Source organism: Gavia stellata, chromosome Z (genome assembly GCF_030936135.1).
Source record: "Gavia stellata isolate bGavSte3 chromosome Z, bGavSte3.hap2, whole genome shotgun sequence".
Lineage (NCBI taxonomy): Eukaryota > Metazoa > Chordata > Aves > Gaviiformes > Gaviidae > Gavia > Gavia stellata.
In genome coordinates, this window is record NC_082637.1 from 87,815,354 (window position 1) to 87,828,541 (window position 13,188).

At 42.4% G+C, this 13,188-nt stretch overlaps 1 protein-coding gene across 1 annotated transcript in view; it reads right to left on the bottom strand.

Moving 5' to 3' along the window:
* Positions 1-208: 208 nt before the first annotated feature.
* Positions 209-13,188, bottom strand: part of MCTP1 (multiple C2 and transmembrane domain containing 1) — a 281,602-nt gene continuing 268,622 nt past the window's right edge. Inside the window, exons 18-21 of the mRNA XM_059833339.1 lie at positions 8,125-8,234; positions 4,943-5,052; positions 1,398-1,495; positions 209-280 (exon numbers count right to left, since the gene is read on the bottom strand). Coding sequence (XP_059689322.1) covers positions 209-280; positions 1,398-1,495; positions 4,943-5,052; positions 8,125-8,234 — 390 coding nt within the window. The remainder of the gene's footprint in view (positions 281-1,397; positions 1,496-4,942; positions 5,053-8,124; positions 8,235-13,188) is intronic.

The window sequence follows — 13,188 nt, forward strand, 5'->3', positions numbered from 1 at the left end:
CTACTTGAAACCTTCGTCAAATGTGTCTTTACAGTGCGAAGTATACAGTCAATGAGAAATGCCTTTTTACAATATTTACAAAACGTCCTCATTAGATAAAAAGGCAAAATAAATAAAAAGCTTAGGGAAAGGAAATTCTGCTTAGGCTGTAGGCTTTTTCTTTTATCTTCCCCCAGCAGATGCTAGTCTCCTCAACACGTGAAGTTGGCTAGCCAGGATTGTTTTTCTTCCTCTTGCTCGGGCTGTGACTGGGATCTTGTTTCAGTTCATGGTACTGCACCTGTTTAAACACAACGTTCAGAAAGAAAATGGTCAGGAGGCGCTTGCTAGAAAAAGAAAGATTTCCATTTTTTTTCCCAGGGCAAAAAAAGCAGGAAAAAGAAAACTATCCCCCTGCAAACTACATGGGATCTGCAGCTGTGATTCAACAACAGAATGACAGATCTAGAGTAAGAAGGAAAAACAGCACCAGGAGAATCCTGCCAGGAAGTAAAACTATGTGCTGACGTAAACTTTAAGAAGGCTACTTTTTTGTTTTCTCCATGAGCTCTAACAGACCATGAACAGTATGCTCTTTAATGAATTGGATGAATATTCTTTGCAATGGTTCTTAAAAACTTGCTTATTTTCAAAGGTCTGCCACAGAGGGGATCAGATTCAGAGTGGGTACGTGCACCTGTACCTCCAATTTATACCAGCTGTGAACTGAAACCGTTACCTAGAAATACGGAAAGTATATAATCTTTGTGATACTGCAGGTGATTTATGCACCTGACATTATCTTAATGCCTGCACCTTCTCAAGAGATTGTGTACTGTGTTACAAAAGCTTGTAATTCATAACCAGCTTATTTTTAAAGGAGTTTAGAAGCACCGTTGAACTGTGGCCACAGCAAAAACTTCCAACCTGGGAAAGGAAAGGCTCAAGTGCTCTAAGCGCCGTCACAAGACACTGGGCAAAGCCGCGCGCCGCGGACTCCATGTCGGTGCAGCTCCTTTCATCGTTCAACCTTCCTATTCCCTCTCTGCATGTCCTGACAGCCTCAGCTCCAGCATTTCCTACACAGTGCCTTATGCCAGTCAGATTCACATGGCGCTGGATGCTGCTTAATACAAACTAGCACCCACTACCATCTCCAAATACTTGTCTTTTTGCTGATTGCCCCTATGGATCCTCAAAGGCACGACCGAGGCAGTAGCTAATTCCTCACTGCAAACCGTCCAGCAGCCTCCTAAAGGTTCGCCGACTACCCCCAGATGGAGTTGCAATTTCTTTGTGACAAAGGATATAATGTTGGATCAAAATAACTGCTTTAAAATTTGTTTAAAAACCCCAGAAAGACATGATGCCACATATAAAATTGACTACCGTAAGGACAGTTTAAAAAATGCACACACCACTTGCACATCTGAAGGGACTCTGGACAGAAAGTCAAGTAGCTCGTTGTTATCAATTGCATATGGACTTCGAAGCTTCTTTGTAAATTTATTGATGCCTGCAAAAGTTAAAGTTCAAATGTTACTAGCATAATTCAGAACATAAACCAACAAAACATATATATTTTTGGCAAAGTTCTAAGAAAGATTTTAGGATCCATTTCAAAATCTGACATTAGCACTGAATTAATGAGTGAATGAACTGTAAACTCAGGGTCTATAAGGCATCGTAATCTGCTCCTGCAGTTCCCTTGGCTTGAAAATGCAAAAGTTCCAGGGACATTTTCAAATTTCTCCAGTACTTCTTTTTTTAAAATTGACAGAAACTGTGGTTATTATGTGGAGGTTGCAAAAAGGAGAGGAATAAAGTGTACTCCATTTCTGTGGCAGAGAGGATGAGCAGTAATGGGCTTAATCGCAGGACAGAAGATTCAGGTTAGACCCAAGAAAAATCTTCCCAATGCTAAGGATGGTGAAGCATACGGGAAGCAGTGAAGTCTGCATCACTCGAAGGCTTTAGGATGAGTTTACACAAATATCTGTCCAGGAATGACAGATACAGATGACCTGATGGCAGTGCAGAGAAGGGATGCGACGTCTGCCTTAGACGTCGCAGTCTTACAATGCCTATTGACAGTGTTCAGAAGCACCAAGAAAATCCTTCCCAAACTAAGCAGAAAGCAGGCTTTTAAATTGGACTCGTTTTCTTATCGTTACATACCGGGTGAGATTCATACCCTTTTCACACGGGAACCTCGTGTGTGGGCTCTGCGAACATGCCTCTAAAACAGGGGCAGGAATGCTACAAACCGCACAGACGCTCACGTGAGCAGGAGGAAGCCGGGACAGCATTAAAAATGTGCCATTCTCTGTGATTTATCAAGGCTGCATCACAGATAAGATAATACAGTTTATCTTCCAGAAAGTCTTTGCTGCCCAGGCCTTTCAGAAAGCTTTAGCAAGGATTTAGAGCTTCGGGACGGAGTGTACAAGCTGCAGTCTCAGCAACACTCAGGGCCTCCCACTGCGTGAATTCTCAGCTCTGCGGTGTAGACAGGAGATGCTGCCACCCCTTTATCTGGTGATCGAACAGTGAGTGTTGAGAAAGAACATCTCTCTAGTCAAACACCTTTGTTTAAGAAGATACTTTGCATCAGCAAGTGACTGAGAAATTCAAGGTCTACCCCACCGTTTATTGCAAGTGGCCACTGGACCACCCAGGGGTGAATTCAGGAGTTGATACGGTCTCACCCGATCACTTCCCACAAAGAAAAGAACCAGTCACCCCATGAAAGGAAATGCATGAGTAAGTCGTGGTCAAGGCTCAAGAAAAGAGAAGAGCTGAACAGGTGAGACAGGACACTACAGGAGGAGCAAAACACAAGAAGGGGATTAGGCCTTTTCAAAAAGCTTGAAAATTTTCAGATTAACATTATTTTCTTCATACACTTTTCCACCTGAACAGCTGTAGCAGCTAGCAGGACTCCGGACTCTTGCAAACGGGACTGGAGTGCAGAGATGGTTCCTACACAGCTATACAAAAAACAAGCCATAACATGGGTCGATTTTCATTAAATAAAACCCTGTTTTGCCAAAGAACAAAACGGGCAGATGCTGCTACAGATCAGCTCAAACCTTCCTACAGTCAAAAGTCAGACAAAGAAGTCTTTTGCTTTCAAGTGCAGGATGGACGCATGGGATGAAGACATGTATATAGACCGGGGAGGCTGAAGACACCAATAATAGGGAAAACAGGCGTGTGTTTGGAATACCACATTTTTTGAAGGGACAGCTGCTCACAGCGACACGCAGCACGACGTGGCCCTGCATGAATGCATTTCACCCCGAGGAGGTCTGGACTGCTGAAGCTGTGGGTCAGCAGCACCAGTCCGGTCTCCCAGTACAACGAAGAGAAATATTCTGTAAAGAAGGGATCCCCATACACTTGCTGAATAAGAAGCGACCTAAACTGAAATACGGGAGAATAATGTGGAGCTGAAACCTCTAGTGAAGAAAGGTGCCTGAAGTCGTACCAGACAGACTAGATAACTTGGGGGCAGGGAGGGAAGGGATGGAGGGAAAGAGAACAAGGTGCACTTACAATAATTGGTGCTTATGCTATCCATCCATGGTTTGGGAGGCATGGACTCCAGTCTGGGAGTCAAGGCTGTGCCTCATCTGAAACAGAGACATTTCTGGTGGAGTGTGACCCCTCCCTGGGTGTCGCAGGGGTACGTGTCAGGAGCTTTTCAAACAACAGTGCTGACTCTATAGGTTTGTGGGTCTTGGAGGGTATTATAATCTCAGGTTCTTGCATGAAACCACGGGGATGTATGAAAGCGAGTGTACAAGATGCCAGATCTGTCCGAAAATGACAGAAAAAGGACACAGACCAAGTACTTCCAACTTCAGTGACAAGAGGCCTACTGTCATGTGTGTGCTCGGAAGAATGAAATTTTGGGAACAAAGTAGGACTTTGGGTTTCACCCAAGTGATGTAGGGTGTGTGGGGAATAAATGAAATTATGAGACAGGAAAGGACAGTAAGCCCGCACGCTTGCTTTGTTTAGTTCCATAAAATTTTTTTCTTCTAATCCTCCTTATTGGTTCTTCTCCACTTTGTATATTCTGCTACACTTCCCTGTGAAGACTCTGTAAGAATATTACTAATACTGACTGATAGATAACAAATATATTCTTTGGAGTCAGTTCAGTGATTTTATTTCGTCACTTGAGTCCAGAAGTTTTTACAAAGGCATGATTGTTATTCTTTTCTTCAGAAAGAAAATCTAGCCACAGATTTAATTGGGACAGTGCTCTTCACAGGTCTGCACTACTGAACAAGGGTACAGCTGCTGGTGGTGTAAGACGTATAAAAAGTGTACAAATGAAAACACAGAGCATTATTTACAACAGATGTGGTAACGGTAGCTGTTTAAAATCAGTATAAAGAAAAAATATAAGGACAAGTAGCGAGGGCTTGGATCAATCACAAGTCCACCCCCCCATCCTGTCACCTGCCCCATTTCTGTTCATTATCAACCAGCCAAATACCACATATACCTTTCTGTCGGACTAAAGGTGACCCTCTAAACAGGTTTCTTGTTGCTATGTTTACATACGCTTTCACAAGATAAAGTACTACAGTAAAAAAGGCATATTGTCCTAAATGCACTATATAGATTGAAATGCCTCTGTTTGTGTATAAGTGGTGAAAATAAATCAGAGTAATATCTAGACAAAGCTACACTTTGATATATGAAGGAACCTCATGGCTACATGTTTATAGTATGATGAAGTCTAGAATGCCAGCCAAGAAAAATGCATTTTGCAGGTGGGCCTAAATCTTTACGCAGTTGTGATTTTTAACTAACCTGTCTGTTTCCATCATGGCGCAGCTTCATGACCATAAATACAGAAGAGTACTGACAATGTAAGTCATCCCTTAAAAACCAGGTTTTTTCTACGTAAAAGTGGCACAGACAGTTAAAAACAGGCTTTACTTACCCCAGACAAGGACAATGTATCTCAGTGGAATGAAATACAGAATGATGGTGAAGACGGAGAGGGCAACAATCGCCAGCCAGCTCAGGAATGGGACAGTCCAGTTGAATGTACTAAAAGAAGGATTAACAAAAGTCAGAACTGTGGTCGCCCAACAGAGCCAATAAGAAAAGAGGCAACGGGCAGGAGAGGGGGAGAAGTGCCAGTTTCCATCAGTAAGAGCAAACTGAAACTACAAGTGAATGCACGGATGACGGACATCAGGGCGAGCTGGGCTTGGACCCACTCCCAGTGGAAACGAAAGGAGGTCCTGGCTTCACCCTCTCGCCTGCTGAAAGGCAGGCACCTCTCCCGGCTTTCGGAAATGTCAGTGCCCACCCTCAGTTTCAGCATCAGGCAAAACACACACAGTTCCTTTTGCCCCAGTCGTACTCGCACAGGCACCCAGATTCCCTTCTTCAACACCGGTACAGAGGCAGGGTGTGAGAATTAGAAGAGTACTGCTAAGGCTTTCTGTTCTCTCTCCTCCCTGCTCTAGCACAAGGACAGAGGAAGCAGTTAAAGGCTGAGTAGGAACCTTCCCCCCGACTCGATGTGCATTTGCACTCCCCAGCCAGGAATCCTTCTGTTGGGGGGGGTACATTCAGGAACAAGCAGGTGTGTGGGTATGCAAAGCTGGAAGCTCACCCATGCACCTAAGAAGGAGAAAAGGAATGGGACCAAACAGTCCTGAAGACAGGGATGGTGTGACAGCACTGGATGGAAGAAGGAAATAAAAATACTTTGGGTGGCAAAAAAAAAGGGGGGAAAAAGGACAGAAGGTGAAAAAAAAAAGGAGGGAGTGGCATAAGATAAAGTCCCTGGCAGGAAAAGCAAAGAAAAACTTTATCATTCCAGATAAAATAAAATCAAATACAGATTATTTCTTTATTGATAAAGGAAAAGAACTTCTGGGATCCCACCAGACTTTCAGCTTTCCAAAAAAGTCCCGGATCAAAACATCCTTAATAAGGGTCCTAAACTCTACACTGTGATAAAAAAACTGCTGATCACCTCATTTTGCAGAGGTTGAGGCATGGGCAGAGAGGAGGTGAAAGCTAACGAGTCTTGAAACAGCCGTGCTGTAGCTCTCCAACCTCTGCGTGCAGGGAAGACAGAAAGGCCAGATGGCCAATTTATATACATGTCCCACGGGAACGCTGGTTAGAGGGAGCTTGGCTCAACAGGGGTGTTCCATGAAGGCACCACCATGTCAAAGGTGCCGCGTGACATTTATCCAGAAGGAAAATGTGGCTTTGGCTCCTAATAATCTGACGATGCTCTTTAAAGTATTACCACAAGCTACATGCCCAATCAGTGTGATTACATTATTTTGGCTTCTCTGGCTGAATAATTGCAATTATCTGAATTGCTAGCCATATTTTTCATAATGAGCTCTGGCTTCCTGTGTTTATTTGTCTTCTTTTCTCCCTGGCAATTTTGACATGTCTCCAGAGTGAACATTATGTTAGTGTCACTTGGTGCAGGATCACTCCTTTTCTCCTCAGGGGACACCTGCTCTTTTCCCCTCTTCTGCATGCATTTGGGATGAACAGAAGGTTGAGGGTCTGCTCATGTTCCTGTGACTCGGCTTTGTGCAATGGATCACAGACACGCCATGTGTGGGAACACTGGCTCCTCACTTAGCAAACCTCCTTATGTGCTCTGTTAGCACAGCATTCAGTACAGGTTTCCCGTTATAGTTTTAGGAACAAATTACGAAGATTTATAGGAAGATTCGGTCTCACTCGGTTTAGAAAATTCTGTTGCTCTCATCTGGTGTATAATAGAGCAAACCCTACTTCCAAAATGCACAATTAGAAAAACTTCATCATCAAGGCAACTTCCACAGACTTCTGATAGAAGACTTCTTTCAGAGAGAGGCTCATTTTGCTTGTCTGGAAAACTTGTGCAATACAATGTGCTTGCGCCTGCCTCTGCTGCTGTGAACATAGCCTGCCTGGAAGCGTCTCCATGGGAATGTTTCCCAGGCTTTCCTATTAGGGACTTTGCTCTTAAACGCATAAATGGCAATCTCCTCTTCCTCCTGGTTCTGATACGCTTGCCATTGCTGATAGATTTAAAAAAAAAAAAAAAAAGGCAAAACAGCACGACAGATGATCCTCCTGTTGACCTCCACCCAATGCATCAGTTACCTAAAATTCACTTCCAAAAGTCAGTGCTTATTTTGGGGCTGTACCCCTTGCACAGGCTACGGTCTCAAAGGTGTGGAACACCAACGCGCTGCAGATGGCACCAGCAGTGGGTGAGACAGGTGCCCTATCACACCCAGAACAAGGCAACACACCACTTCAACTCTCCTGTAAGATGCGCTGTTTTACAGCAAAGCCTCTTTGAAGGTTTTCTAACCCTGCGTGGCTCCTGGGTCATCCCTCTGCCCGTCCCCTCCGCCCGTAGCGGAAAGGCAGTTGCGAAGGCACTGCTCCCACCTTCTTGTCCAGTGAGGATGAGATGATCTCAGCTTTTGGGGGGCAGAAAGCCAAGTCAATCCCGTCCCTGCTTCGCAGCTGACGGCTGGAAAACGTCTTTCTGGAATCTGTCTGATCTTAAAAAATAAACCTTACACCGCTGTTCACCGACCATGCCGAAAATACACCAAACTTCCTGCAATAAATCTCAGAACCTCTCTTGCTTAAGGCCTGAATTTGTTGGCAATTCTTATATATCATGTATTAGGTGTTACAAATTACATGTGCTCTAGGAGGAAAGTTTTGCTAACTCACATAAATATAACTCTTCCAGCAACTGAACATACGTATATCCTTAAAATCTGAAACCCCTATTCAGCTCTGCTTATTTCCTTTATCAAAGCCGCATTTTTTATTACTACTTTTAAATAGCTACTGTTAGGCCTCACAACAAGATTCTCTTTCTGTTTAACTTCAAAGCCTTATTTCTGATTTTTTTTCCCAATTAATATATTTCTAAATTCCAAAATTAATGTGACAGAATTTTCATTAACAGCAGGCCTCCAAGAAGCAAAGTGACTATAGATGAGTTTCAACAATGGATCATCCAAAACTGGAGTGTCCCCCTCCAAGAAAAAAAAAAAAAAAAAAGTCTAACACTTTGTACCCCAGCATAAACAGTATCGGAGAGCAACCAGCACCTCTGTCAGCACTTACTTCTTGATCCGCTCTCCGAAGGAAGCCACTTCATCAAGGATATTCTGGACGCTGACACACACCTCCTGGATGGCATAAAGTCTATTCATAAATCCTTTTTTTTCACTGTCCTAAAGAAAAATAGGAGTGGTTGAATAAAAGAATTTATGACTGTTGGAGAAGGACCATGTGACCATCAGTTAAGTTTCGTAAGTGCACGTGTTATAGACTCATCCAAAAGTAATTGGTAAAACCTGGCAATCGGAAACTGTTTTCTTGTCCTTTAAGCAGTGCATATTGACAGTAAGTATGTTTTAGTACATATGCTGAGCACCACTCCATTTTGTTTGTCATTGCATTAGTTTCTAAATATATATTTCAACAAGCCAGGCCACCGGTTTATAAACATGTTGAAGGTGCCAACCTCATACGTTGTGCACTCTCTGAAGTGATTAAGAGTCAAAAGGTGGAATAAGGGCCGTTTGTGGAAATGCTGGTTCTTGCGCTGATGTAGGCACCAGGAAGATAAACATTCCTTGTGGGAGGCACTGACCGAGAAACCAGAAACACCTCGGCTCCTACAGACACGATCCCCTCTGGCTCACGAGGATCCACATGGGATTTTTGCCTTCCCTGCTCCTTCAGTCCACGTTGGGCCAGACCACAAGGATGAAACAGAAAATACTAAACAAAGTCATCTGGACATGATATGAAGATGTGCTGCTCTTCTGCTTAACTGGGACCATCAGAGGCATCTCATTTAGCTTGGGAAAGATACACTCATTTAGCATTTTGTATCACATGCCACTATTTTATACATAGTTTTATGTATCTATTACAGACATGGCAACTCTGCTAGTCCTTCAACACATCCTCCGTGCTTCTTTTACTCCACCATCCATTAGCACTGCAGCATTAGGACACTCCATACACCCACAGCACAGCCAGTGGCATCCGCCCCAGGCAAACCTTTGCGGCAGATGAGCCACTAAATACATGTTTACGTTGTCAGATGTACCTGTGCCTCCCATCATCATCTAGTCTACTCTTCTGCTTGGCCTGAGCACGCTTTCTCATTTTTCCTTACTAATATTCAAGTGCCGCTACACGTGAAATACATGGGAGATGTAACTCCGACTGCCTTTACAATATGATTAGTGCAGACCATGGCTCCAAAAGCATATAAAATGCCAACCATGGACAAAACAAAAGAGGCAGGGGGAGGTGTCATTGTAGGAAGTAATTTAGTTACCTCCTTACTTACTCAGGTTTCTATACACTCTTGGACTTTTATCCACAAAGCCATCAATTTATGGTAATGTAAAAGTCTAACAATAATTTCTTTTTTGTTAAATTTATCAAGATTCTTTGTGCCCCTAAAAATGTGAGGTTTTTTCCAAAAACAGTGACCATTTGTCCCTCAAAAGTAGGAACCACCCTCACTAAGACGTTTTCTGGGGTCTTTGATAGATTTGCCGTCAACGAATGTTGTCCTTCTTTCTGCCAACTCAAGCAGACTTTGCCTCCTAGAAGAACCCAACAAGGTGCTGCTTGGGTACATCAATGCACCCCATGGACCATTCCTCAACTGGGCCTCCTCCTGCTGTGATGACTTGTTCTTTTTTCCTCAAAAAAGTTTTCTATCTATCTCTAAACCCAGACAGGCCACAGCATCAAATTCAGACAGACCCAACAGCACTCTCAAAAAAATGCTGTGTTAGATGGGATTAAAATGAAGGATCACCACAGAAAAAAATACAATTTATCTTCATTTTTCCCCAGACTACACATAACTCAAAAGTCTATGAATGATGTTCAATATTGCCAATGGATTGATGCTGTATTACCCTATCTTGTTTGAATTCAATTAGTGTTTTCTCAAAGAAAGAAGTGGAAAGAAAAGTATTTCAAGATTAGCAAAATATTTGATAAAAAAAGTTGTTCAAGATTTTTCCATCACAAACGACACAACAGTCTCTGTAATTGACTCCAAAGTCCAGCACCTAAGACGTTAGCATATGTTGCATTTCATTTTTCTTCTCCTGATGCTTAATTAGCAGACAGTATATTGATTCATTTATTTTCTTGTCATTTTTGCTGTCTTAATAAACCAGATTGGATGAGGAAAACATCACTTAACATTTAACCATCTGAAGTTACCTCAGCGACACTGGCTCTGCAACTACGTTGTCAAGATATCTTGTGAAGATGTTGAAAGTATTTAAGCCACAGAACACAGATGATTGTCTAAAAATAAACAATCATGAGAGAGAGAGACAGACAGACAGAGATGTCCAACCTACTTCCAGTGATTGAGTGTAATTCAAAAAACCAAACACTTCAGAGACAGCAAAACAGCCAGTTTCTCAGGCAACATGAAATAGCTTGTGTTCTCAGTCAAGATTAATACTCATTTGTGTCACCAAGAAATTTTTTTTTTTTCGAGGATGACCACAACCACAACCACCCATATCAACTACACCCAGTGCTGCACAGCCACACCGAGTCGTTTGTGAAGTTACTGCCTTAATATTTATTACATTCTTGAAACCTTGGCAATGAAAACATTATTGTCCTCAGGTATACAGCTTCAGAGGAGGTACAGCATATATCCAGCACCAGCATGTTTCGTTTGTCAACAGGAAAGATACCTGCTCTATTCCTTCATGTAAAACACATACTTCCAATACTGGAGAAACACGAAAATAATCTCTTTTCTCATCCAGCAGAAGCAAACAATAAACCATGCAGAAAACAGAGGTATTTTTCTGCTTCTCAAATATGTATACACTTTGTATACACAGTTTTGTTTAACAGATTCTGCCTTCTCTGTAAAGTTATCTTGATTTATAATTAAAAGTTGCATGAGAAAAGAATTATGTCACTGTAAGAAAACCAGCACCCTTTGTGACATCTCCAGAACTCAGCTGGGATTACATTGAGAGGTCCTGAGGCTGTTTTTCTTTACAAATATTTTACAAGACAAACTTGTACCTTTTCTTGAAAACACATCTGTTTTAAATCATTCCCCTAACCCCCCCCCAAAAAAAAACCCAAAAGAGAAAGAGACAGAGAAAGAATCACCATTTCCACCCCCCGCACCTTCTGAGCTTAAAGAAAATTTGTTGACATACTCCAAGGCAGGAACAGACAAAACAGCACAGGAAAGAGGAGGCGGTCAGAAGGATCAGGGTTCGGCTTTGCTTAAACTAATTCCACATGCCCCACAACTATTAGCTGTTTTTTATTTCCTGCTCCAGAGATTTGTGGAGAAAATAATCTGGGCTAGGGAAAAGCTGCACTTATTTTCTTCCAGCAAGATGCTGTGTTAGCAAATACAACATATGAGCCACCTTGAGCAAACCAAGGTTCTTAATAATCCATTTTTCAAACACTACTGGTATTTCCTTTCCAAAGAAAGATGGGCTGTGACTGGAATCAATTTAATCATTTGTATGGCTACAGTTGCCAAGTTTCTGGAAATAATTGCCATTTAAATAGTAGATAAAATTTATTATACAAAGCTAGCAACAGCTTTATTACTATTTAATTTCCATTATTTGTTTGTTTGCAGTAGGCTTAAAGTATCTGAAAAGCAAGATGTTTGCTAGGGGATGGCTTTGAGCATAAACTGCAAAAGCAAAGTCAAATTGATGTCGGTAGTCAGGCCTGAAATTACAAAAGGGAACGAACCCGAAGTAAGGACTGAGACCACGTCCTCCTCCTCCTTCACAGGAAATTGTAGATTACAGATCGATATGCTGCTTGTCCAATAATAATACTTAACTCTTGTATACTGATTTTCAGCCATAACCATATTTTACATTTGGTGAAACCAATGCAAAACAATGTAAATGACTGGCTATAGACTGTGTGGAGTTAATTCACATGAAACCTTGAATACAACCCATGTTGCCCGAGTCTCTTTATTCAGTCGACTATGCTTCCAATTCCATGACAAAATAGGGTCATTTAGGAAAGGAATATATCTCTAACCTCAAACCTCTCTCTTCTCTAGGTTAAACTGCATTTACAAAATGAACATTTCAAAAACCAGGGAAAGCAGGAGAACTAAATAAGCCAGACTCAAAAATAAACTTTGATAAAGTTAATAGAATTAAGCCAGCAAAAATGAGCTTTAAGTGAAAGGAGGCATTTTTAGTACAGAGAATAAAGCTCTGAGTATTTTATGGTGGATAACTGTCCTATTAGTAACTGCTAAGTTGGACAGAAAGGCACAGATCATAAAAAGAAGAATCGCAGGAGAGTTTCAAGAAGAGAACTAAATTCTGAAATTTTTAGGAGATGCTGAGAAAAACAGAGGCTCCAGATGGATCTTCCAAAAACACCCCTCGTTGCCCAAGCTGATATGATACAGCACCTCTGTACAAACCAAAGCGACTGAGCTAAAGCCAGAATAAGTTGTGATAGGTACAGAGAGAGGATATGAAGCCACCACTGAGAGCAAGAGTGTTCACCTGGTATGCTGTAAGTGCTACGGTCATGTCACTTGGCCACCAGAAGACACTTCTTTGCTTCTGTCACGCTGGACTACCTGTGGCCACAAAGGCAGAGCCCCACTGCTATCAGTGAGGAACCCCTCTAATCATCCCTTGACCTTTAGTAACAAAGCCTTAAATCTCTGTTACTTGAATAGAAGAATACTACTTCCACGAGGAAACACTGCAGATGATTATTTCAACTCATAAATGGTCTCCAAAGCAGAGCCCATCCACAGGCCCCGTGTCATCCCCCAGCACGAGTCTCAGCCATGCGCAGGGCTGTAACGCCTTGGTAGACCTCCCTTTGAGGCTAACGAAGTAGACCCAGAAGCGTCAGTCGGAAATGCATTAGCCCTTTACCGGCAGGATTCATTAGTACCTCCCAGGGAGGGCAGGCAGACACCGACTGTTGGATACCATCCTATGGTCTGGCTGCTGCTCAAAAACTTGTCACTGGAGATTAATGGTCTCTGCAATTACCTCCCAGACTCTAACCTCTGCTTTCTGGGAAGGTCACTAAGAAGAACATAGTAAGCCAACGCTATTGCCGCTCTGGAGGCATTTGATCTCCTCCAGGTCTTCT